General features: G+C 40.6%; 1 protein-coding gene across 1 annotated transcript in view; it reads right to left on the reverse strand.

Moving 5' to 3' along the window:
- LOC108102963 (netrin-B) overlaps window positions 1-27,038 on the reverse strand; it is a 65,266-nt gene extending 38,228 nt beyond the window's left edge. The window contains exons 1-2 of the mRNA XM_017208261.2: window positions 26,162-27,038; window positions 24,058-25,550 (exon numbers count right to left, since the gene is read on the reverse strand). Of these exons, the coding sequence (XP_017063750.1) occupies window positions 24,058-25,550; window positions 26,162-26,163 (1,495 nt within the window). The 5' untranslated portion in view covers window positions 26,164-27,038. The remainder of the gene's footprint in view (window positions 1-24,057; window positions 25,551-26,161) is intronic.
- Between the last annotated feature and the right edge of the window lie 394 nt (window positions 27,039-27,432).

Below are 27,432 nucleotides of genomic sequence, written 5' to 3' on the forward strand. Positions count from 1 at the left end.
TCCTCTCTCTCTCTTCTCTTTTTTTTCTGTTTTCTGCTTTTTATTTGATATTTTTTTTTTTTGCTTTTGCCAATCAAGTGCTCCTCGTTCGGTCGATGAATAAATGGCAACTGTAAGTGAAAACAATTCAAATTAAACATGGTCGGGGCCATGTGCTTGAAAACTGCAACAGAGGCAGAAACTTCAATGGACCAAGCCAGAAATGAAATGCGAAAACGCAAAACAAAAAAAAGCAAAAACCATCACCAAGTGTACTTCAGGCTAATATCACAAACGCAATTACACGGACTCTCTCGCCCGGATTCGTCCCCCTCCCATCCCCATCCCCATCCCCATCACTTTCAATAGGAGATCTGGACATGGACCTGGTCAGCCAATGGCCACTGCCCGCCGCCGCCGCCGCCGCCGCCGCCACTGGTGAAAATGTATTTTTTGTTCTAACGAAACAAAAGCAATTGCCCGACGGCCAGGCCAGACTGAACTCCACACGCTCCTCCGCTTTGGCCAAAACTCAACTCCCAACCAATTCCCATGGGGCTATTGGACATTGTGGGGCCAGCTCAATGGACACACACACGTACAGTGAGAGAAAATTGTTGGAAAGGAAATTATGTCCTTTTCTGATTTGTCAAAGGAAAGATCTTAACAAACTTTTTGTTAGGAAACTTATATAGTTTCCTTTAAATAAAGATCTTAAATTTTGAATAAACATTTAAGAAAAAATACATATTTTAATAATATTGAGTTAAGTTCTAGTTTCCTTTACCAGAAAATCCAAAAAAATTTGCTTCATTTTTCAAGAAAGAAACTTTTGCCTTTCTTGACTTTACAGAAAGACTTTAGAAGTTCAAGATCTTAGGTAATTTTCCTTTAGAACACATCTTATATCCTTCTATCTTAAAATTTAATTTAATAACCCAATTTCTCCTTTGGTTTTTCTCCCAGTGCACACACTTATAATAGGCAGCCACTTGGACTGACTGAGTCTTTGTCTCCGGACTTGAGGTCCATTCCCAACAACTCGCAGGTAGCCAGAAAAAGTTTGTTTGTTCTTTTCACCTTTTTTTTGTTGTTTTTGATTTTTTTTATATATATACATATTTGTTTTTTAGCCTGTGTGTGTGCCCCCGTTGGGCAAGTTAACGGAAGCAAGCAATTTAGCTGCTAAGAAGGCCGATAGCAGGGAATTGGCAATGGCCCCTTTGGGAGGCCGCAAGTTAGCCTACTATCGAGCAGCGATTGAAAAATCACTGAGAGAGCGAGAGCTTAAAGTGGGTTTTCATTATTAAAAATGAATTATGATGAATATATTTACAAGAAGAGCTTAGATGTTAGAAGATTTCTAGAAAAGTTTGGGAGATTTTAGCTCTATGAAATGTTAAAATGAAAGAAGGTCATGAAAAAGTTTGGAATTTTCTTGGGTTTTGTTACTTTTTTAGCCATAGAATGCTAGTTCCTAACCAGATTTATTGTTAGCACTTAAAAATGCATAACAACACTGAGATCTACTTGATTTTGTAGCGATTTATCCTCACTGATTTGTTGCCTTTCCCTCTACCCTCTACCCTCTGATATCTTTGGCCTTCACCGACACTTTCTATTCAAACTTTAGCCGTTTTTGCATATTGCGTAATTTGCGCGCTTTGTTTTAATTAAAATTCAAATGCGTTGCAATTTCATTAATTACCAGGCAGACACACACGCGCTCTGATGATGAGATGAGATGAGATGCGATGGTGTAGGAGAGATGTGAGGCAGACATGGCTGATGTGGCTGCCATTTGTGTGTGCCACTTGCAGCCATTTTATAGTTGGGATTGGGGAGGCTTTTGAAAATGGCGCTGACGTGACTCTCCGTTCGAGTTTCACTGCCTTTTGTTGTTGTTGTTGCCATTGCTGCCGCTGTTGCTGCTGCTGCTGTTGCTGTTGGCGATTGCATGCCGGCAGTGCAGCGAACCATGAAAGCAAACGCATTCCCATCAACTAAGCGAGCGGGGTGGTTGGGAGCTATCTACTGACCTGCTGCTGCTGCTGCTTCTGCTTCTCCTCCTCCTTCTCCTTCTCCTTCTGCTTCCCAGAGGAAACCCAAAAGCGGTGAACCGCATTCGCACGAAGCCTGTCCAGCAATTCAAAAGCGCCCGCCGCCGCCCGCCCTCTGACGAGGCCACTGTGCAGTATGTGTGTGTCAGTCAACAATTCAATTAACGTGTTGATGATTTTGCGGCATGCAACATGGCGAACGAGTTGCAAATGCGTTGAGAACTCCAGTGGCTCAGTGCCACGATGTGCCTGTTGTTCGGTTAGCTAGCAATTTTGCAGCATTTTGAGGAGCCACACTGCTGATTGCCACCCAAAACGAACCTCCCCTGACCTGACCTCATATTACCCAACCATCCATCCATCCGTCCATCCATCTAGCCCACAGGCGTTGCCTACTTTGCTGCGTCAATTTGTCAATTAGTTTGCCAATTGTTGCCAAACACTTTTCACTTTCCCTCTATATACTACACTCTCGCGGATTTTGCAATGGGTTGGGGTTGGGAGTGGTGGGTTGGTGTTGAAAAAGTTTCTCGCAGAAAGTGGCGCCGCGCCGCAATTAAGCAAATGCTACCAACATTGGCCAAAGGCAAGAATCCTTAACACTTTCAATTAAACGCATTAATTTTATGGGATTACGCCCGTGGATACGGTTGGCATTGGCAATGGGCGTGGCAGTGTCCCATTTCTGGCTGATACTGCTGTGCCATCGTCGCATATCAAATTTAATTTGCTCATTTGCCCTAAGAGCTTTTAATGTGCTCTTTGGGTGGCCTCCCTCCCTCCCCCTCCGTCTTATGGCATCCCACAGAAGCATCCCCGTTTCGGGCGAGCGAGACGGAATGCGTATCTTACCTAGCAAAAATGCGCCCCCAATTAAATTCAATATTAAATTGAGCAAAACGCAATTAACTCCAAAGGCGGCGCACACACACCCAGCACGATAGCACAAGGCACAAGGCACTAGGCACTAGGCAGACAGCAGACGGCAGATGACGATGCCAGCGATGGCCACAACTTGGATGCGAGCCAGGTCCATGGGCCAGAGCATCCCCATCTTTATCTTCTACCTAGCCCCCGCCACCTTCACAATCATCACCATCCTAAGGCCGCCCCATCTTCATCTAAATTCCCCTTCCCTTTTCCCCTTTCTCCACCGCCTGTAATTTTCATAGGCACAGAGGCAGGCTTATAGCTAAGGTTGAGTTAATAGCTTTGTCTTTTCTTATAATTATAAAATCAAGGACTTCCTAATGGTCAATATAAACAATATAATTAAGAACTATTTATCACAAGTTAATTAAGTGGAATTTTTAAGAAAGAAAAGTGATAAATTCTGATTAGGTTCTGGGGAGATGTCAGCTTAAAAGAACGAAAATTCCTTAAAAAATTGGTTTACAAACATAGAAAAATCAGAAGCTGACTTTACCTATATAAAATCTTTCAATATCAAAGTTATAGATCCTATAATTCTGACCCCAACTGTGTATTTAACGTACCTATAACACGTATACGACGCGTTGGCCCCAACAGACTGTGATTTGCGGCACAGATACAGTGGGCAACAGATAAAAGGAGAAATTAGAGCAGATTGTAGAAGGAGCAAAGAGGCAAGCAGACATCAAGAGCATGGCTGGCACTATAGGAAGACAATTGGCATCAACTTTTCTTCGTTTTGATCAAGAAATCGATAAGGTTATATATATAACTTCAATATATATGTGATATAGGAAAGAAAAAAGAGGGAAGAAGAGTGCAGACAAACTTGGTTTTTAAGTAGAAGAAACTATTGTTAAGGGAAACTTATATTAGGATAAGTAAGAAAGTTAAACTTATTCCTTTTATCCCACATCCATCTTAAAACCCAATTAAATCCTAATTTATGCCTATGAATTAGCCATATTATTAACATATTTTCGCACCACTGTACTAGTGACTGCGTTTATGAGTCGCTGACTAACTCCACAGGCAGCTGGAAGCTGTTCTTGTTGTCGCTCGTTGGGCGTTGAAACAAAAACGAGGCACAACATTGCCAGCCTGCCAGCCAGTCAGCTAGCTACATAGATAACAATCAACAACGTTTGCCAGTTTACCAGTTTTGCCACCACCACCGCCACCACCTGACCCCTGACCCCTATAACCTAACTCTCTACCTCAACCACCTCATCCCTCTCTCATTGCTAAAAGCTGCTGTGTAACCCGCCGGCTACGTTTGCCAATCTTAGATGTCGGCAAACATTTCGTGTGCGTGTTCCTCCTCAGCCCCGAAAACCAGAATGTTCTATAATGCGACTGCGGCTATATGTTATATTTATGTACACTCAGGGAAAGAGTTTCTGAAGGATCAGGAAGTATTATGTTATTGTGTATTAACTGTGAACAAAAATCTTCATTGAAAAGCATTTCCTTAGCTTAAATTTGTAACCACTTCTATAAGTTTTGATCATTTTTGGATACAATTTCGATATGATTTATAATAAAAATTAGCTATAAAGATGTAATATTAAAACACATTCTAAGATATATAGTTTTCAAAGTGCCTTGGGCTATATCCCGATCTGATCTGTAGCAGTGCACTTCAGATCCAGATGGGAGATAACCCCCTTTCTTCCCGAATTAAGCCCAGCAGACAGCCAAAACTTTAGCTACAGCAAGCAAAGTGTTTAATGTTTCATAACCCAACTGACGAGCTGCAAGAAGGAAGAGTGGGAGGAAGGTGTTCAGGTGGGTAAGAGAGGTGAAGAGGTGTAGAGGTTGTGGGTTAAAGGATGGAGAATGGAGGTCAGAGGTCGGTGGTTAGTGCAGAAGTCAAGCAGAAACTTACGCAATTGTCGGGATGTACGAGTAAGTTCTATGGCAGAGAGCAGCCGAACAAATGTCATTGCAATCTCACTTTCAGTTGTCTGTCAGTCTTAAGACTTGCCTCGTTTAGTTTCCCCAACTTGCAACCCATCATGCATAAATGCATGCCACATATGTGAGGCAGTAGCGGAGGGCAACTTTGTGTCTGAGGAAGCACAGATCATTGCAGAAGGTGAATTATTTTTAAAACATCTTTTAGTCTGCAATATCATTACAAGATTCCTCTTCCACGAAGACTTAGCTAGCCTAACTGAAGTCAAGTAACTTGGTTTTGATACTCCATTGCCTTATCAATAATCCAATATCATACAACCGGTTCATGCCCCATCAATCTGCATCAAAATGCTTGGCTTCTCATGCATATTCATTTGACCACCCGGCACTTGGCACGTTCCTCGGCAACGCAACAGTTACCACCGAAACCTATATAGCCATATAGCCTATACCATATCCGAATACCATACTATATAGCTATATCCCAATATCATCATCATCATCATCGCCTTCAATTTGGCTGTGGCACGTAGCGGTGGGTGTTGCTGTAGCAAAATGCGCAACTCAATTGCAATTACGAGAAATGTTAGCTTATAATTTGATTAAACTTTTCAATTACAATATGCAATGAAGTTGCTCACTCGACACAGCGCCCAGGTACGAGGGCGTGCCATCCGAAAAGGGGGCGTGACTGGTTGTAGAGATGTGTGTGTGTAGAGGGGATGAGGGGTTGAGGAGGGAAACTGCCCGGACTGCTAATTCCCACAATTACAATTTGCTGGCAAAGCAATCGGGAGCAAGTCAACTCCCCAGTCCCCAGTCCCCAGTCCCCAGACCACCCAGTCAGCAAAGGAGACCGTAGCGAAAATAGGGAAATAAAATAAGTAAGGAGGAGGATTAGAGCTACAGACCACATCACTACCTTTGATTACCCTGGAAAATTGAGACTAAACTGTGCTATACTTTCTATATAAGAAAGTTTTCTGTTGGATTTCCTGAAGAAATTCTTTATTAAATATAATTTTTACTTATTTTTTGAAGTTTTTAACTCATTTTTAAGCTTTTGGAAGGGAATTTATCTTAGAAATCTATAAAATTATATTTCAATTACTCAAATTTGTAAGAAATATGTAAAATTTCCTCACCAAATAACCATCTTTTGATCATTAGTTAACTTTTTTGACTTATTAAAACCTTTTTAACCCCCAAAAATATCTGCAATCCATCCCATCTCTAAGCTATACTCCCTCCCCCAGCTGATAAGCTTTAAGTCCAAAGAAAGGGCATCAAAATTAAGTTGCAGGCAGCAGCAGGCACCTGCAGCACCCGGGATTCGGAGGCGGGGTTTCGGACAAGGGGCTTGGCCATGCGCCAGCCAAAGAGTGGAGCATATGCCAAGGCCTAGACTTGCCTTTAGGCCGTGTTCCCTGCTTTTCTTTCTTTCTTGTTGATTTTTTTTTCTGCATTTTATGGTACCCCCTTTTTGCCCCCTTTTTGGTGTGTTGCCGCCTCTGTCGCCAGACTGTGTGTGTGTGTGTGTTGTGTCTGCGTGTGGTTCATAATCTTAAATTGCCAGGCAGGCCCAAGTTCGGCTGGGTTTGGTTTCGGTTGGTTGGTTGGATGGTTGGATGGTTGGATGGTTGGAACCCTGCCATGTACGTGCTCATGTGTGCAATGCGATAGAATTTTCTTTTTTCCCCCATCTTCTCTACACCTTTTTCTGTCTTTTTTTTTTGCTGCAGGTTAATCTAAATTAGTAAAATATACACGCAGAGGCAGAGGCAGCATCGGGCTTAACTAACTCAAAGGTAAATAGACAACGTCACCATCGTCGTCGCGACTTTGCAACGTCAGCAGCAGCAACAGCAGCAGCAGCAACTCTTCAGTTTGTTTGTTGCTGCTGCTGCTGCTGCTCTGATGTTGCTGCCGCATTGATGTTGCTGATGCTGCTGCTGCTGATGCTGCTGCCTCTGCTCCACTCCGTCTGCTGCGGTTGTAGATGTAAATGGGGCTGAGGCTTGACGATGACGATGCCGATGAAGCTGGCAACGTCATCGTCGTCGGCGATGCTAAAACCAAAGTAAACTTTAAACAAAACTTGGCACAAAGCAGCCTGACATGGTTGTTGTGACTGTGTTGCAAGTTGCTGTTGCGGCCCATTGGTTCGCCAGAGATGCCAAGTGGTAAGGTGATGAGAAAATGTGACTCTTTTTGGAAGAAATAACTTAGCTCAAAGGCTATATGGTGTTAGGTATTAAAAGTTCAATAAATCTACAAAATTACCAATTTCAAACTTCGATATTTAAGCCACTCAACTTACATGTTTACCTTTCTAAAGAGGAGTCACTGTTTCCGGTCACTTCCGCCGCTCCCATTGAAGGCAATGTGATTCCAACTGCGATTTTTACCTATTTTTTAAGCCGATTTGCTTTCACAATCGACGTTGCAATAACAATCGAGCTTTGTCAGCTCGTGACTCCTCTTTGGAAGTTCGCTTCTTTTTATGTTTTTTTCTTCTTGTATTTATTTTGCTGGCCAGAAAGGAACGCGAAGGCAAGGCACGGCAGGGCACATCTCTATTCGCTATTCGGAACGAGCATAAGAGGATTTTCATTAAAGCGCATAAAAATGTGCCCCCTCCTGTGGCATTTGCCATTCTTCTTCGGTTCTTATTCTTCTGATTGTGGGTATCTCTCCGCATGCCGATACAAAACGACCGAAACAAGCTATATATATATATATATATATATATATATGTTGATGTAAGAGAGTTGCAGGCAGGAGACACTCGAGTCTCGAGTCAACTCGACTTTCGACCTCAGAGTCGCAGCTTCAGCCGGAAATGCTCTGGCAAAAAAAGCAAAAACAACACAAACGCGCGTGCCCCAACAACAGGCATTGCCTTGGCCTTAAAGCCCTCGTCTCCCTACCCCTCTTTTTTCTACCTGCCACCTCTAGAACAGCATCCTCTCTAGCCCGTTTAAACCCTAGTTGTTTGCCCCAAAAACGCAGCCAAAGGTAAACACAGCTTTCATGTCTGCACAGACAGACAGACTAAAGATTAAATGTGACAGGATTTTTATGACTTTAAGTTGCTTAAATAATTGTTTAATATTATTTATGTTAAGTTTTCGATTTGTTATATTAAATATATAGATTATGAGGATAAGATTAAGTCCTCTTAATGCCATTCAGGAATGAGTTTGTGGAAGTTCCAATGGTATTTACGTTGATTTTTGTTTTATAGTTTTAAAGGAACCTTAAAAGTTAACAACTTAAAGGTATTTTAAAGCTCAAAATGCTATATATATTGACATTTGATCAAAGATATATAAAGGTGACCGACTGATAAGTTAAAAACCACTGAAAAAAGAAGGAACAACATAACCAACCTCCGTCTAATCCTTTTCCCACACATAATTTAAGATCTAATTAACCTTCATTACGACTTTCATTTCACTGTGCATGCACAGATGATGCTCCTTCTCTTTCATCTTTCTTCTACCCATCGCTCTTTCTCATTTTTATTCAGAAGCAGAGTAATAGATGTCACAGATTAGTAGCAGCTTGTACCGCCCCTGGAGTTGAGTCTGCGGCTCAGCCGTTGTCGCGCTGTCGCTGTCATTAAAAGTGTAATAAATACAACGCAGCAAGCAGTAGCAGTAGCAGCAGCAGCAGCAGCAGCAGCAGCAACAGCAAAAGCAACAGCAACATGCAACTGCAACGGCAACATGCCGAAGCAAAGTCAAGTACATCGTACGTTGTAGTATCATTTGCACGTACTTGTCACTCGAGTCGAGTCGAGCCGTCCTTTCCCTCAATTCCCCACCAGAAATCCTCTTCAGCCGGCATCTTCTTGGCTACTCCCTGCTGTTGAGCTTTGCAATTGCTGTTGCTGCTGCGATGTTGTTGCCACTGCCACTGCCACTGCTGCTGCTGCTGCTGCTGCTTTGCCTTTGCCTTTGCCCAGTGGCCAAAGTCTCGACATGGTGGCTGCTGTTTCAGTTACGATTGCCCTTTGGGCAAACCATGTCCATGTCCTGGCCCCCCCATCCAACTCGTTACCAAGGCCTAGACAGCTTGTCAGCAATCGTTCTATCTCCCTCTCTTTCTCGTCTTGCCACAACAAACATTTCTGTTTTGACCCACGGCGCATTATGTCCAGTTGGCTGGACTTTTCGGCGGTGGGGACCGGACGGGACGGGACAATCATCATTTGAATAGTCCACACTTTGCATAAAATTAATATTGAGTCAGGGACTGTGTCCCAGCTTCATCCCCCATCTCTAGCTCTCCTCCACAACCTCATCCTCATCCTCATCCTCTCGAGCGAAATGAAATGATGTTTCCGACAGTTCATCGCGAGTGTTTTAACGGTCGCCACATCCGCCGGCGGCCAGAGATTCTTCCCCACCACCCCTCTCCTGCTCTGCTCACGCATAATTCGCTTTTTTATGCCAACTTTGTCATTTCAAATATTTAATTTTCAAAAAATAATTTATTCATTTCCGGCCAAAGTGAGCTGCCGCCGTCGCTGCTGCCCTTGAAAGTGGAAAATCATTCGCTGTTTATGATATTTTCTTGCTTCGTTTTGATGTTTTTCTTCTTGATTTTCTTTTGCCTTTGCCACTGCCACTGCCAACCGCAATTTCATTTGCTTTTTGTTTTTCCAAGTCAGCAGAAAACGAAAAAAAACGAAAAGTTAGAGGCGAGGTGTTGAGGAAATTAAAACCGAACTGTAATGAAAGAATGGCTATTGATGTCAACTCACACCAAGGAAAGAAAGAAGCCAGAACCCAGAACCCAGAACCATCATCATTCTCATCTGGTGTCCACTGAGTGGGAAATGTAAACGAATTTATGCATCAATTGCCAATATGAATTTGAGCAGGGCGATATTGAATAAGCTTGGTATTCGATTGAGGAAAACCAAAGGAAAATGGGGTCAGAAAGGGGGGGTTTTGGTTTCGAGATATAGATTTCATTTTTTTAAATATATTTAAGAAGCTTTGAGCTTCATTTTATGGCATATTTTGATCACTAAATATGTTTATTAATACATTTTCCCCAACTAACAAACAATTTTAGGGACAATCAGCTTACAAATAGGCGGAAAGGTTACCTGAAAAAGGTACCCTAAAAAGTTTTACCGAAAAAGCCAGAAAAACTCATTTTTCCCTTAACATTTTTTCACTACCTACTTCGCCCAGTTGGGTTGTAATTAATTGAGTTGGATTTATTGAAACCACATCAATCGGCATTAAAAAAAAAACCGTAAAACACATTTGTTGCCAGCATTTTCACACGCGTGTTAAATGGCCAATGAAAGTTAAAACGTTGCAGCGATTAAGCTCACATAGTTTCGAAAAAATAGGAAAATCAGCAGTCGAGTGATTAATGGGTAATATTAAGCGAAAGTTGAGGGAAACCATTCATTCATTCGATAGAATGTTACTCGCGCTCAGCGCTTAATGGGTTAAATCGTAAAAATCACTCATACGCCATGTGTGTATGCCATGACGATGGCGATGCATCGATATTTTTTTGAAAAATTCTGCTGGCACTTAAGTGCAGCGAAATCAATCAAAATCATTCGTGCAACAGCTTAAAAATGCATTCGATTTAATTATCGCGTATAAATTTCCGAGTTTCTCCCCTCTTCTTATCAAAATACCACCCACTTTTCAGATTTATACTCGTTTATAGAGAGGTATATAACCCCCTAACCCCCAGTTTTATCCAATCAACAGCCAGCGATGACGACGACGACGACGACGACGTCGACTCTTGTTAATTGTGCGGCTTTTTGTGGCATTTGGTAGTGGTATTGGTATTGGTATCGGTTTTAAGGCATTGAGTGAGTATTTTCGATTGATTGTTCAGCGACTTTTTCATTTTGAATGCTGATGAGCGGCCAAACAATGGCATTCCAAAAAAGAACAAATTCAAAAATACAAAAATAAACATATTATTAATTTTGTGAAAATGTTTGGAAAAGTGTTTGCTGGCATTATTAATAAGCGAGAGTGTCTCGTTTTATTTCCTAATTATAAAATATTTGCTCAAACAATTTGGAACGGTGTGTGTTGGTTTTAGTTTTTGGTTTGTCCATTTAAATGATTTTACCAAAAAAAAGAAAAAACAAATTTAATTACGAAAATTTATTCCTAGTCACGTTTTTGGCATTGTGGCTTTTTGATTTTCCCTCCCTCTAACACCCATTTCTCGCCCCTTTTGGAAAATGTTGACAATTAACGATTTAAATTGCCTTTTTCGGATGGAACATACATAAAAGTTTTTGTTTTTAATGAAATGTTTTTGGCCCACACCACCATCTCGCCTCAATTTCAGTTATGCTAATAATAACTTTATGGGAGTATGGGAGTATGGAAGTGTGTGTGTGTGTGTGGCAAGGAAGAACAAACAAATGATCCGTGCAACATTTTAATGAAGTCAAAAATATGTGAGATTTTATTAGTGCATTTTATTGTTTTTTGTCTGAGTGCGTTTATATATTTATATATTTATAAATATATATAAGAGGGCTTTTCTTTTTGTTCGTTTCAGCTGCCTTTTACGGTCATAAATAATGCGTAATGAACCAGGGACTGTGGAGTGGAAACTAAATCACTTTGTTAAGCTGTTTCCAAACGTTTTTGCGAATTTACAAAGTTACCCTGGGACTTATAGGAGTTACAAAGCGGGGTGTATTAGGCAAAAGGGGCTTGTGAAATATGTAATTAATGGTTATTATAAAACAAGAAGAGAATGTTTAGAAACTTTAGTTACTCAATTTGAAGAAATTTTAAATCACTTTTTCAAAGAAAAAACAGACTTTGAGTTTCGAATTTTGGATTACAGTTTTTCTATAAATTTTTTCCTAGTTCTATGATCAAAATTTTATCTATTTTTAAATTTTAAATTTCTCTTTAAAAATCTTCTTCTTTTATATCATCAAAATGTACCGCCTTTTTCTCTCATAAAACTTCCATTAATACCTTGCATAATCTCTACAGGGTAGTTTATGACTCTATCAGCTCTTAACCCTTGACTTTAACACACATTTCATGTAAAATGTTGAGCACTTTTGTGTGCATATATGAGCTCTTTTTTTTTTTTAATTAGCCTGCATTTTATTGCAGTCGCCCTTCTCCCGGGGCTTACCACCTCATTAGGGGCATGCTTGCTGCCTCGTTGCCTGACTGGCTGCCTGCTGCTGCCACAACAATACATCATTTAAGCCCCTTCATTAGTTTATCGGCCATTGGCAACTGTTGGGTCGAAAGTTATTAGCGACAGTTTAAAATTAAATTGGCCTGAAATTATATATTTTCCTCCTGCTCCTTCTTCTTTTATTTTTCTACCATTTTTTTTTTTTTTTTTTTTTGTATGATTTTTCCTTTCTATCGATAAATGTTGTGTGTTGCTGTTTTTGTTGTTGTTGTTGTTGCATCTCTTGTTAGCATATTCATTTGAAAGTTAATGAACTCGTCAATTAATTTTCCATTGTTTGAGCTGCCGCTGGGCAATGACAAATAATTCAATATTAATATGCCGCTGCTTGCCGGGACAGTCTGAGCCATGCATATATGTGAATATGAAGTATGGGTTTTTGGGGGGGGGTTGGAAATCGAATGGGAAAATTTAAATTATCACCAGCTGAAAAGCTTAAAGTGGGTCTGAGTCTCTGTATAGGTTTTATTTTTCCAAGAACAAGTTTAATTATGATTTATTGACAAAGCGTTGGCCGAAGTTTAAACAAGTTAAGTTAAAATTGGTGGAAAATTAAGTGATAATAAAGGGAAATTTATGAACTATTTAAGTACTTAAGATAGGTATTTCAAGTTACTTTTCCTATTCCAAAACAATAATTCCATCCTTCTAAAACCACAAAAACTTTCTAAGGGGCAACTATACTATTACCACACTGACCCTGAAAATGGGAAATGGAAAAAGAGAACGCAGAGATATGCCACAAATCTAAGTGGAACTCAACCGCAAAGTAATTCCAATCGGCAGCCGTCCTCGGATGCATTCCTCATTATATTGCAGTCTATATGGGCAGCGTATATCGTGTATATATATATATATATATAATATATATCTCCACACATGCATATAGCATTTCTCCTCATCCTCCTTCCCCACAGCTCAGCAGATCCATTCATGCATCTTTTTCGATGCATAAAAACCACGCAATTTGCTACACTTTTAACACTTGCACGGCTCAATGAAGTGCAACGAGACGCACTCAACTAACCAACCCACCCCACCCCACCCCATCCCAGTCCAAAGAACCACCAACACCAACGCCCATGGAATCTGCTTTACTCCACCACCCCCTCTTTTCATCCCAGGACCCAGAAGTCAAAGCAAAAGGCCCCAGAGTACAGAAATCGAGAGGGGAAAAAAAACAGGGTGGTGGTGCAGGCAGTGAGGGGCAAAGAAACAGGGAATCTGAAATGCTTTTGCAGCAAAAAGGGATTCAAACTAACCGAAGGCCGCATGATTCTGCGGTTTCCCTGTATCCCCTTGTCTCTCTTCCTTTACCACCACCACCCATGGTCAGTGTAATCGAATCTCTGGTTCCCTCAACCTCCATGCCGCCCCTTTACATTTTCCAAAAGGCCCCCCCCTACCGCCTCTGCTCTTTTCGGATGGCTTTTATTTGCCTGGCTTTTCATTTGGCAGTCAACGCTACGCTTTCGCGCTTTTCAACGCTAACGACTACGTGCCACAGTTTTAACTGCCTTTTATACCCACTCACTCTTTAACTTTTCGAGTGACCCACCACGTGGCAAGGCATTAAAACAAGCTAAAAGGTAGTAGCCCCCGCTCAAAAAATACAGAAACAGCTACAGAAGCTTCTGTCTGTCTTGAAAAGTCTAAAATTTCCATAGAAAATACTAGGAAAATGATAAATCCACCAACAGGAAAAACAAATTCAAATTGCAAGTAATTAACACTTGAATGTGTGGTAAAATTGTGGATGCCACAAAGGGGGGAAACTTCAACAGACAGGCAACAAATCGCTGCAACTTATTAACATTTCCATTCCCATCTAGTTTATTAAAAAAAAAAAAAGAAGGGGAGAAGAAAAACCAACAAAATGTTGCTTTGAAATTAATTTAGGTGCGTGTGTGCTTGGGACTCCCCGATGGGTTGCGCTGCTGCCCTGCCCCACATCCACCTTACAGCCAAGCAAATTATGGGGTCTGGAGGTGTGCTGCCACAAGCTTCGTCTTTAACAAGCCAACATAAATATATATATATATGGGTTTCTGTTCAGTTTCCGCACTTTGAGTGAGTTTTCCAAGTGGATTCGTTCGGTTGGAACTTTATGAGGCTGGCAGCTTGTAAGCCGCCAGGGGAAGATCTTAGTTTGAGGTGATTTTTATGGCTTAAAAAATATTTAGAAATATTAAAAATATGGCCAAGAATAAGGCTTATTTATAAAGTTAATGATAATGATAATCAGACATTTCCTTTAATATTAAAAAAAAACAAAATTAAATACCCAAAAAAAGGTTTTTTGTAAGAATCATTCATAAAAGGAGTTCCAAATCCTTAATTTCTCTTTCTTAATTCTTAAAATATATTTTTTTATAATCAATCTATTATTTAACATAAAGAAACTTAAAATTTTAACCTCATACTTCCAAATTCAACACTCGCATTCATGTAATTTCTGAGTAAAACATTCAAAAATTCGTTACAAACTTGTTAACTTGTAATGACCTTTTTCCCCCTCACCAAACTACTGTCTCCCCTTCTGAGACCACAAAACCCATTTTCATCTAGCACCATTCTCTAATTTTCTTCATTAACACACACATTCTCACATCACATGTGTAAAACACCGACACGACAAAATGCTTTAATAGTTTTTCCGTGCCTTTAATTTATGTGAATTTTCAAGGTAGCTAACGAGGTGGTGAGGGAGGTGTAGTTTATGGGTGCTTTTCCCGGGGTGGGATGGGATGAGTTCAAGATGCGGACATTGTAAACGAGCCTGCGACAACGCCATTCGATTTGTCAACCTCCCCATTCCCCTCCTACCAGTCCTCTCGAATTCATTTAGATTGCTATGAAAATTGCTTTTAAATTAAGTTCTGTGTGGCTGCAACGGCGGCTTCTGGGAAATAAAACCGACAACTAACTAACCAAACATTATTTCTGTTTGCTTCCTTTTGGCACAGTGAGAGAAATAAAATGTGTTAGAGTTGCACTTAAAAGATGCTTAAGTTGGGGATTAAGTTGTATGATTAATATAAGGCTTAAGAGGGGGAACTATCTTCATAGGTAGCTCAGAAGCCCCTCCGCTTTTTCTCTAAGTGTATGTAATCGCTGTTGTTTGTTGGTTATTTGAACATTGTTCGTGTTGTTTTTGCATCGGCTGCGGCGTAAAACAAAGCATTTGGCAATTAAAATACCGCCGGACGGCGGCTTTTCACAGGTGAACAGCAGCAGGCCACAGGTGGGCAGCAAGCAGCCAGACCATTTTCCCCACTACAACTGCTACCTAAAAGCCGCAACAGAAAGAACACAACGTGAAGATGGTCGAAAGGAGTAGATAGAGTAGGTTGAGTAGTTCGAGAAATTGCATTTTCATTGAGTCAATTGAGCAAGTGAGCAACTGAGATATTGAGCGGCTGCAGCCGAAAACAACCCGCAAATGCCACAAGAAAATTCCGAGGGAAAAGCATTGGAAAAGCAGCAGCAGCAGCAGCAGCAGAGCCAACATCGCAGCATAAGTCAACACTAATTGCAATTTGCAGCTAAACATGGTCGGTAGGGGGGAGGGGGCTTAAAGCAACAAAAAAAACAAAGAAAAAACTGACTAGGTGGGTGGGTGGTGGAAATGGGTGGCATGTATCTATGGGATACATGACATAAATAAAAGGGGATTCTCGACGGAAGATAGCGGAGAGAGATGGAAAATGCACAGAAAACAGAAAAACAACTTTTGCTATTTTCAGTGAGGGAAAAAAAGGAGAGTGGGAAGTCTGTTTTTAGGTTTTTTAGTTCCTTTACTAATTAAATGAGTAAGAGATTAGGTTTTGTTCTTGCTAAATAAAGGAGTATATAAGTTGGCAGAAATCATTAAGAAAGATTACTAAGATAGATAGACTAATAATATTTAAAACAAATGTTTTTACCAACAAAAACTTTGCAATATTTTCAAAAAGCAAAACTTTCCCAGAAAGAAACTATTCAAGTTTAAATATTTTCACAAATTTGAATAATATAATATGATATTCCATATAAAAGAGAGCTTTTCCTCGCAGTGCACCTGCTTGTGTGGGTGAAAAGCAGACAGCAGACACGTTGGCAAATTTCATTTGCACAGTTCAATGCAAATGAAAAGAATTGACACACAGAGGGCGCTAAGCAAAGGCAACCAAACTTGTGAATGGATCTCTCGAATAATTAGTGAATAATAAGTGGAAGTGCAAATGTGAACTTGCAACGTGCAAAGGCAAACTCAATGAACTTGAGGGGAGGACAGTAACAAGCTTTTCATCTAATTTGGGTTGAGAGTTACTAACTCAAAGTAACTATCGTGCCGCTAGTCAGGGTCACATAATTAGAGATCACGCATGAATCATGGCTATAATTTGTATTATTATAGAGCTATTTCAGTGTCACTAGCTCATGATTAAACTTTATTCAATAAGTGCACCATAGAATTGTGCAACTATCTGTGGCAAGGAAATGCACTTTATCTTGTCGATGTTATATGTCTTGCTAGCCGGGAAAGCTTTGAAAAGTGAAAACAAAACCAAAGCGCAGTAAAAACAGTACAGGAAAAACAAGGTTTTTCAGATTTTTCAAACAGAATCTGCTTGGCAGTGGGAAAACGACAGGAGAAAACTGAAAACCCAGTACCCAAAAAACCCAGTACCAGAGGGGAGGGTAAACAATATAAAAGCAAACAAAACTCCAAGGGAAATGGTAAAGAAAACAAAGCACATAACAGCCAGAAACAAAAAAGTGATTTTCTCTCTCTTTTCACAGTGAAAAGCGAACAAATTAATTGAAATTTGCTTCTGTCGGGAAAATATAATGGGTATGGGGAAAAATCAGAGGTACACAAGCTATGTAAATAAGGAAATCCATAGAAAATTTATATAAATTAAAAGCCTTTAAGAACTTTTCCCTAATCCATTTGATTGATTGGTTTTTGGGACTCCTTCTCATATCGAATCACCTGTCTATATATATATAAATATATGCATATAAATATATAGAAAATTCTTGACATGCTTCAATCGACCAATAAATTAACAAAACTTGTCCGTCCAAAGAGTTTTCCTTTCGGTTTTTCTGGCCTTTTTGCGGTCATCGTCAAAGGCAACAGCAAAGGCACACACACACACACACACACACACAGGCATTTTGGCCAGTTTGTTTGATATCATAAATTACAATTTAGATTTTATAACGAAAACTAATTGAAGCGATGACGACAGTGGAGACCACAGCTCTTTGAAGTGCTGGCCCAGAGCAGCGGATGATGATGATGATGATGGTTGATAGGATAAGAATTTCGGTCTCTCTTCGGTCTTAACCGCAGGAAAAAATATATAGCCAAAAAGCAGCTGCAACAGCTGCTGTTTCTGACCAACAAAATCTCATAAAAAATATGACTTGATGCGACGGCAACGGGGAGTGAGGTCGGTCGGTCAATCACATCCACTTCCAAATTCTTAATTCCACCTCCATATGGGAGCCCAAAGAACGAAGAATGGTTTCGCGTGGGAGGTGGGTTTATAGCCTTAACTTAAGCCGCTTGCAGTTAAAGAAAACAAGCTAGCTAGTGAGTTTCCCCAAAAAAGGCAGTTTAAATCAAATCTGGATTCAAGATTCCAGAAATAACTTGCCATTTCAGATATATCTATGTTTGGTTTTGCTATAAATTGGTTTAAATGCTAGAAAAACTAGTTCTATATGCAGACTTGCTATTGAAACTTAATCTGATTTTGACTGCTTTTGTGAAATGTTTTTTTTAACAAAAGAACAAAAGATTTAAAGCCAAAAAAGTGTTTTTTTATGATAGAGAAAAGTATGGAAAGGTCTGAACAAAGTTTTATTATGAAATTCGAAAACTAACAGATAGTTAATGAGCCTTTTGGGAAATCTTTATTAGAAATCATTTAAGAAATTATATAGATTTAAATATTAAGCCTATTTTAGTCAAAATCCCTTTTTTCCTCAGTGGAAAAGCCGCAATTTTCTGCAAAACGCCGAAAGAAAAGAACACAACCAAAGTTAAACGTAAGACAAGAAGCTGTATACTATATATATATAGTAGCTAAAGTTGAAGGCGGCTTTTAAGGGGGCGTGGCAACTACCGACGCGGTGCATTGTTGTTGCTGTTGTTTTTTTTTAGCCGGCGCCAAATGCTTGCGCAAATTAAAAAGTAATTGCTTGAGAAAAAGTCAGAAACAGAAAATATGCAACAAACAGTGGCAGAAGCAGCGGCAGCAGCAGTAGCAGCATCAGCATGAGAAGAAGAAGGAACAGACGGTGGAATGTGGCGTTGATGGCTTCCAGGGGAAATCGAGTAACTGAGACTGAGGGGAATCCTCACGCCCAAACCCGAACCCGTACCCAATCTCAATCCCAATCCGTATCCGAACTCCCGAATTCGAGGTGGCTCACAGTTTGTGTAGTTGAAAGGTTTCAAGTTGCCAGCAAAAAGCCAAAAAGTCATCAACTTATCGTTGTTTTTCGGTTAAGAGCGAAGGGGCAACGATACAGCAGCAGCAGCAGCGGCAGCGGCACCATCAGTGTGGAATGCAATTTAAGAAGGGTGTTGAAGGTGGCGGAGGAGGCCGGGCGATGTGTTGGCAGCGGCAATCTTGGCGAGGAATGCTCGGGGGAGCAATTAAATAGAAGTAAAAGTGATGAATCAAACACTGGGCGCTCTGCGAGAAGGAATTAGAGTGCTGGCGTTAGCCATTAGTCCGGATATGGTTGGACAGTTGGTTAGTTAGAATGGTAGTGGGGGGAGGTAGGGTGTTAAAACTCAAATGGGAACTGGAAGTGCAAGGATATGCGGGTATTCCACAGGGATAAGCAGAAGTACAGTTGTATCAGCGGGAAAACTACACGTTTTCTCTGTAATTAGAATGGTCTACCACTCAAATTCATAAATATTTCTGTACTTTTACCTTACCAATCCCAAAAGTCTACCAAAATACTTTAAAATAGGTTCAGGGAGGCAGCTTAAAATGTTTTTCTATAATTTCTGTAAAACTTAAGAGTTACTCCCAAAAGATAAGATTAATTTACACAAGACTCTTTAAATACTTTGAATAGATAGTCCCTTTTCTCCACTAAATTCCATTCCTCTGAGGGATATTCCACTTCATCACATACATCGTATCTCCCTTATAGTTTTATTCATTCATATAATGAAAAGCTCAAAAGCATTTTCACATGCCAAACAAAGAGTGTAATTCAGCCTTATTAGGATGCCCAGAGGGAATTTTTTAAATTCCGGCCATTCAGCAAATCACATCCATATAATATAACCCGTTGTGCTGCATGCAAATGAAGTACAGTCTGTGCGAGTCCTTCCATTACACAAAGGACACTCATTATGCATTTCCATGTTCCTCTAGTTTTTCTTTTTCTTTCTGTCCTTTTTCTTTTTTTTTTTTTGCATTTTCACGGCTCTTTTTTAAATAACAAACACACATTTTTTCCCTGCCACAAACTTTAAGGCATCATCCATCCCGTCAGTCGGGGGAAAAAAATAAAATAAAATAAAATAAAGCCACGAGGCAAAAAAGCAAAGCAATCGCAACAACAAGCAAACTGTAAGCTGCCAGCATTTTATCACATTGACACGCCACGCCCATTTCGCCCATAAAAAGGGTAGAGGAGGTGTGGCAGAGAGCCACAGTGTTGCGGTTATGCAATAAAATGTTGCATTTTGCTTTCGGTTTGCCAACCACCTCGTCCAGAATGGCCCAGAATCCGGCATCCAGAATCTCCTCCATGTTGCATATGTGCAACAACTTAACTGCCAACCGCTAGGTAACTCTTACTATTGCTGTTACTGCTACTGTTTCTCCAACAGTTTCAGTCTACACTGGAAGAAATATCTTACTACCCTAATATCTTATTTTTAACTCACTTTAACTTGCCTCAAAGTAATCAAAGATAAATTAGGTAAACAATTAGCTTAACTTAACTTTTTTATTTTACTTTCAATTGTAATAACTTTTAATTTCTTTGAGTGCAAGAAATGCCACTGCAACTTAAGCTGGGGCAATTTGTTGCAAGTCAGTTGTGGGTGCCGGGGATTGAAGTAAGCTCGTGGCTCCGTTTACACCTCTCCCCGGACACGTTAAATGCGCACAGCTGCCGGGATTACCAGGCGGAATTTGCAAATGTAAACGCAACGAATTAGTCGCGCCCCGAACATACCGAACAGCCCTCGGAAAAAGGGAACATTCATTCACAACCACCCTCACCATTTAAAGGACGCACACCGCTCACCCCCGAAGGGGGAATAGTAAACATATGAAAATCACACACAAATAAATGTAATAAACAAAGGCAGCAACAGCATCTCAATGAGAAATAGAAAGAGAAAGATATAGAGGGAGAGTGTGAGTCCTTTAGGTCCAGTTCAAATGGGCAGGGGACAACACAGCCATCGATGATGCCCCTTGGCTTGTTGGTTTCCCCCGCCCACGATTTACCGTATTCCCTGCGATTGCAGCCTGCCAAAAAATTAACAGATGTCTCGCATTAGATGCGCTTCACTCGACCCCAGAGACCCGCGAGCGGAGAGCCAATGAGGCGATTCAAATGCACAGTTGGTCAAAGGTAGTTAATTACATATTCAGATGTTCACCATAAGAAAGATTTTCACAATTTATAAATTTATACAATTCAGTTCTTAAAACTGTTCCAGGCAGTAACTTTTTCATATTTTGAAAAAAGTAAATAAAAATCTATTTCGAACCACTGTGCACAGTTAAAATACCGGGTGAACCGGTGAATGAGAGCAATTTTTAGGCAAACGCAATCGAGACAAATCGCCAACGAATAAAGCAAAACGGAATAAAACGTTTTAGGTGGGGATCCAGTGGAAGTGGAATAAGAATTGGAACTGAAAGTGGAAGTGGGACCGCGAGATAAGCCACACGCCAGCAGGTAGAGACATGTTTGTATTATCCTTTTCAATATTTACTCTTTTCGCTAGCTCCGTTATTTGGGTACACGCCTTGGCTCCCTTTACAAAGTATACCCTACAATTATTAGCAATTTATGATATATCAGTTTTAATATGTATTTGAATATAATTATATCTGATATTCAAAACATTATGTTGGAAGAGATAGTTGATTTATATATGTATATGTATAAGATATCTTTTGATTTTTATAAAAATTACAACTTAAGTGTGAGGTATTTAAAAATTCGTTGTGTTAATGCAAAACTGCCTTCTTGTTGTATTGTTTTACAGTTTTTGTTTTTGCTTTTGCTTTGCTGCTTGTAAATCTTTTTTTGATTTTTTTGGGACTCTGCTGATTCTCTAGTATTCTTATAGTGGTCAGCTGGAGGAGATTGCAAGTGCCGGAGAGGAATGGCGAGCTAGACAGATGGTTGTGGTAGGGAAATGGGACAGGAGGGAGGAGACAAGGACAGCCGGCGGCTGGAATTTTGGCCCAGACATAAATATTTTTTATCACTTTCCGAGCGCGCTCCATCTTTCCAGCAACCCAATCCCTGTCCTCCCATCCTCCCGCCGCCCCGCGCTGTTTATTTCGTTGCATTTGTAATGAAGTCCGGACTGGGGGATTCCGGCGGAGACTAATTCAAATTTAAGCCATAGAAAATTAATTTTTCTCCCCTCCTCGCGGCCTGGATAAATGGATGGATGGATGGTTGGATGGATGGAAAAGCTGATGGAAACGCACGGAAGTCGACGGACAACTTTCGGCTTATTTGGCTTAGTAAGCTTCAAGGTCGATTAAGGGCCGTTGGCCATGGGTTAAAGAGTTTAGGGAAATGTTTCGGCCAGGATCTGGGGGGCTCTTTGTTTACGGAGATTTACCGACTTTCGAGGGCAATCCCGGACTAGAGTGCTCAGCACTTGAATCTAATTTAAATATTTCAATTGCAAGTTTATAGAAAATAATTGAGGGTTTATTTCATCTTAAGTTGAATGAAATTTAATGCACTTTAAACTCTACTAACTAGTAAATTGCTAATACCCATTAATTCTTTACTATTTTCCCTCCCCATTCAGGCTAATCCTTTTTTGCCTCCCAACTCGTTGGCCATTTCCATTGGCAATTGTCATGGGATTTTCTTCTCTTTTTTTTGCCATAAGCCATAAATTAGTGCCGACCGACGTTCCGTTGAGTCTTTAAGCTAACCTCTGACCCCCTTCCTTCAGCCAATCTCTCCATATCCACCCTTTTTTTTTTTCTTCCTGGGCAGTTGACTGCCCTCTTGGCCCTCTTGGTTTTAGCTTTTGATTAATTCTGGATGAGGACAACAACGTCGTCGTCAATGGTCTACAACAAGTTAATCGTTAGTAATTTATGGCCCCTCTGCGTAGGCGGATAGTGGGCGTGGCTGGCAAAGGTAAGACGATATAGAAAAGTAGTGTGAATGATGTTGATGTTGAAGCTGATGATGATGATGATGTTGGTCTATGGGTGGATGGCATAAATGGGCATAGCTGATAAAAATCCTGATATGGTGTAGAGGGGGAGTATCACTTGCGGAGTTCACATTCCGAGTGCCAACTGGCAGTGGATGTGCAGACAATCATCTCGAGACAAGGCATTCAACTGCACCATTCCGAGTCTCGAATAAAACACCAAAAATGCAAAGAGAAGAATGTTGATGGCAATTTGGAGGCGATGGTAGTAGGGATGGCATCGATGGCGATTGCCGCCAGTGCAGGGCTAAAGTACTCAAATGCAAGGCAACTGGGATTGGGGGTGATGAAAGGACGCGGAGGGCACAATCACAATCACAATCACACAATGTTCGCAATTGAAAACGCCACTCGAATCCATAGTCCACAATCACCAATCCCCCCATTTCCAATCCTCAACTCCTTCAACTTTTCTGCCATCCAGCAAATGCACTCAATTGCACTGTCCAATGTGAGTGACCATGAAAAGACCTCTGCTCTTGACCGAGGCCAGATGGAATGATCAATATCAATGGCAGTGGAACAGGGCCCAGCAATTTAAGTTCAATTTAAATATGCTTGCCATTCAAATCGCACTTGCTTTATGATTCGACGAGTGCTCAAGATTCATGAAAAGTGTCGTATTTATAAGGAAAGTCAGACTAAGGATTGATAGAAAGTGTCATGTTTGTAAGAAAATATCTAAAAACTATATAGTTTTTCTTCTCTTCTCTGCTTGGTAGTAGTTAAAACTATTTCGGTCTTTTATACTATTCCTAAAAGTTCAGATCTCAATTATAGATTCTGAAAATATATCTTAAAAACGTTTTCCTTTTACTTCGCTGTTCAATCTTTTGACAGAACAAAATATCTACTAAGTATTTTTAGGCGGTTTAAGATAACACAATCTCACTTCTACATTTTCAATATTATCTGAAGACTTTTTAAGATTAATTTAAACTATATATAGTACATAAGTTAGATAAAACTTCCTATCTATGAGTTGTAGAAAATGCATGAGCATTGATATTTATCGCTTAATTATTTATGCTATTTATGTTACAAGCTTAGTTTTAAAAATTTAAGCAGAATACATTATTTGGTTATCCTTAAAAAAGATATATAGCCTAGAAGACATTTATAGTTTATTTTAGATATTATTTTTCTTGCACTAAAAATGCAAGGACACTATAAAGAACATTTTGAAATTTTCAAGGGCTTTTAGAGGTGCACTTTGAGGCCCTAAGTACTAACTCTTGGCTGCATCTGTTTTACCCTTACAGGGAAGCCCACAAAGTAAAGGCCTTGACTAACTGATTAGTTAAAAGGTACAGAAACTAAGTTAGATTATCATATTAAAAGATGTAACGTCCTAGATTAAGACCCTTTAATGTACTAAAACTTTTGTAATTAAAAATATCAAAGGGTTATAATCTAATAACCCTGTTAATATAAATATCTAATGTAATATCTACAAAGATAAGTACTCACTTTTGCATTCGTTGGCATCGTTATCGGTGGCCCTGCCCCAGGGACGGTCGAAGTAGAAGGGCTTGCAGCGTTCGCACTCGGGTCCGGCGGTATTATGTTTGCAGGCGCAGGTCATGGTCAATTTGGCGCTTATCTGAGTGCTGCGTCCAAAGTGCTGGGCCAGCGAGGTGGCCGAAGGTGTATCCTCATCCTGTCCATCATCCGATTCCGAAATGCCCGATCCTGTACCTGATCCCGAACTAACAGTGGCCACACACTCTGAGGCATGACCATTGCACTTGCATCGCCCGCCGACGGCAAAATCCGAGACGGCATAGTGCTGAGAAATCGGTAAGGTCACAGAGGCGGCACCTCCACCGGGGGCAGCTGTGCTCGTGGGCGTTATCTTACCCGGTGGCGTGGCCTTGGATGACTGTTGTGGTGGCGTGGTGACTGCCAGTTTGCTCTGATAATGCTTCTCATAGACATTGCCCTTGTGTTTTCCCTGCCGCTTGACAACGGATTCACCATCACTGGCATAATCCAATGCCAGATGATCGTCATCCAGTTCCAAATGCTTCTTGGGCTCCTCGTACTCATCGTAACCGGCATCGGCACTGTCGTTATCCTGCAGATTGTAATCATATTCATCCTGATCCCCATCCAATTCCATATCAGCATCATCATCCTCATCGTCCTCCCGACTTCCGCCCATTTCATCACTAAACGCATTGGCATTCTTCACCTTCAGCAGCTGCGGCGGCAATTCCAAACGATGGAAGACCACTCTTATATCCGTGGCCGTTACCCAATCCTGGAGAACCAACGAGGAGTCGAGATCATTGGCCGATGGTCGACCCTCTAGCGTATTGAAAGCAAATCGCTGGGCTGCTCCACCGGTATCATGTTGGGAATTAATGCAACGCGCCTCCTGCTCATTAAACTTGGAGATCTTAGCCCGATCTGGTCGTCCATAGAACTTCTGGCACTGGGAGCTATAGAACTGGAAGGGCTGCCAAGTCTGGCCAAAGTCGGAACTCTTGAATATGGCCAGAGAATCGGGACGCGGTGAGCGTGGACAAAACGATAGCGATATATAGGTCAGCTCGTATTTCTTGCCCAGCGATAGGGTTAAAGTAACATTATCCGGTGGCGCCGTATCCGGATCATGCGGCACATTAACCGCACCCGAACGCCAGCAGGTGACATTACTCGGATTATTCAGATCGGTTAGAGCCGCCGGACCATATCGTTGCTGTTCACACGGACGACATTCGCCGGCATTTCCATCGCGCAATAATTCACAATATCGCTCTGGTTGTTGGGCACCACAAACACTCGATGCCTGGACAGGATTCCCGTAGGCGGCGTTCACAAAACTGGGGAGACATTTGCGCGGTTTGCCCTCGAAGTAGCAGGGATCATTGGCCGAGATGCCGGCTGCCGAGGATCCGATGGCCAGTGCCAGGATTAAAGGCAGGAGCAGGCCCATCATTGTTCCTGTCGCTCTGACCCTAAATTGGAAGTGAATATAACTATATAGTCGAGGTTGGCGACTATTGAGGAATATCCTATAAGCTTCTGATATGAATTTTTCTAAAGAATACTTTTTAATTTTAAAAAATAATCTAATAGCTAGCACGTTTAGTTTAGAAAGTGCAAAATCTAAAAAACTTTAGACAGATTAATTTCCTTTAACTTATCCATTTACGTATTTATATTAAATATTAATAATCAGACTTCCTATTTAACCACACCAATTAAATTTTAAATAGCAATAATATAATCGTTAAATTGACTAACTAATTCACTTCACTTTTCACTTGTAAAAACTATAAAAATTTAACTAACATCGTTAAGTTATTGGACAGTAAAACTTCCACAAACAGTAACACTATTTCTTTTTACACATTACTTAAAGTTTTATTTACTATTACTCTGAATAAATTTTAATTTAATTTATTTCCCGGGAAAACTACCAGTTAATATACCAATTAAAAACAGAAATCTGGCACTTTAAAGATTATAATTTAACGGTCTTTAAAACTCCCTAAGTCAATATTTTATCACTTTATAGATATTGAAATAATCAAAGCTTATAGGATCCCAGCGGCATTTTACGTACATTGGCTCGAATGCGAAATACCTCGTTCCGGGGGACTCACAATCCCGCAATCACTGTTTTTTTTGTTTTGTTAATACTTGATCTGTTTTCTTAGTAATGGGATATATTTGATAGATATATATACTAGCTGTCTCAGTCACTCACACACACGCGAGGATCAATTTCGCGTCGGGGTCACCAAACAAACAATCAACAAAAAAAAAATATAACGAGACGCGACGACGGCAAAACGCGGCGTCACTGAGTCTGCCGCAACGGCATGCAACAGCTGCCGAAAATCTCAGTTTTTATATAGTCACCGATACGATATATAGTACTCTCTTTTGGTTTTAGTTATTTTTTTTCTTTTTTGATTTATTCTTGTTCTTAGAATTTCGAATTCTACGATCCAATTGGCAAAAACCGATTTTCCGGGCTGCGTTGCCACTCGGTCAACGGCCAGCGTGTTTCTGTTTGCCGCGACGATGTCCTCGCGCCAATTGCCCCCAAAAAAGGTCCTGTGTTTCTAGTGAGTCTCGGTTTCCTCTCGTTTCCTTTCGTTTCGTTTCGATTCGTTTCGATTCTCTCGTCGTCCTGGCGCAATATGTATGTATGTGTGTGCATATATCACCTCCTTAACACGGAGGCTGGTGCTCCTTCTTTGTCACCCCCACACCCACTCTTGCTCTCACACTCTCTCTCTCTCTCTGTCTCGCACTCGCACTCGAAGAACTGAATAACTGAAAAAAAATATTCAACTACGAATGCCCGACGCGCACTTCGGTTTGGTTTCGATTTCGATTTCGTACCGCCTCGAAATCGCCTCGGAATCGCTTCGAAATCGCTCGCTAGCGCCGCTCAATGTTGTTCACCTGGCAAACGCTCGGTCGAAACTGTTTGCTTTTGCTTTGCTTTGCTTTGGTTTCAACATCCAAGCAAGATGAAACGTTATGGTCGAGTGAACCGACTTTAAGATACTCATTACTCTGTGCATTGCTTGTAAAGTAAATAGGCTTACAGCAGATGACTGTGTATGTTTTAATATAATGAATAATGATAATGTTTCATTTTTACAAACGCGATCATTTGGTAGTTTAATGGGTGTTAACAAAATTAATATATTCTGATTTAAAAAAAAAAATAGGAAAAATAATTTGGAAGGCACAGAAAGTGATAAGAAGCTCGACAAGTGATCCTGATCAGGAATTTATATCGAAAATGCTTCCTTCTATCTGTTGTGTACTTTTCAACGAAAGCAATATACCCTTTCACTCAGCGTATAACTGGTATTA

The sequence above is a fragment of the Drosophila eugracilis genome, unplaced genomic scaffold (genome assembly GCF_018153835.1).
Source record: "Drosophila eugracilis isolate 14026-0451.02 unplaced genomic scaffold, ASM1815383v1 contig_124, whole genome shotgun sequence".
NCBI lineage: Eukaryota > Metazoa > Arthropoda > Insecta > Diptera > Drosophilidae > Drosophila > Drosophila eugracilis.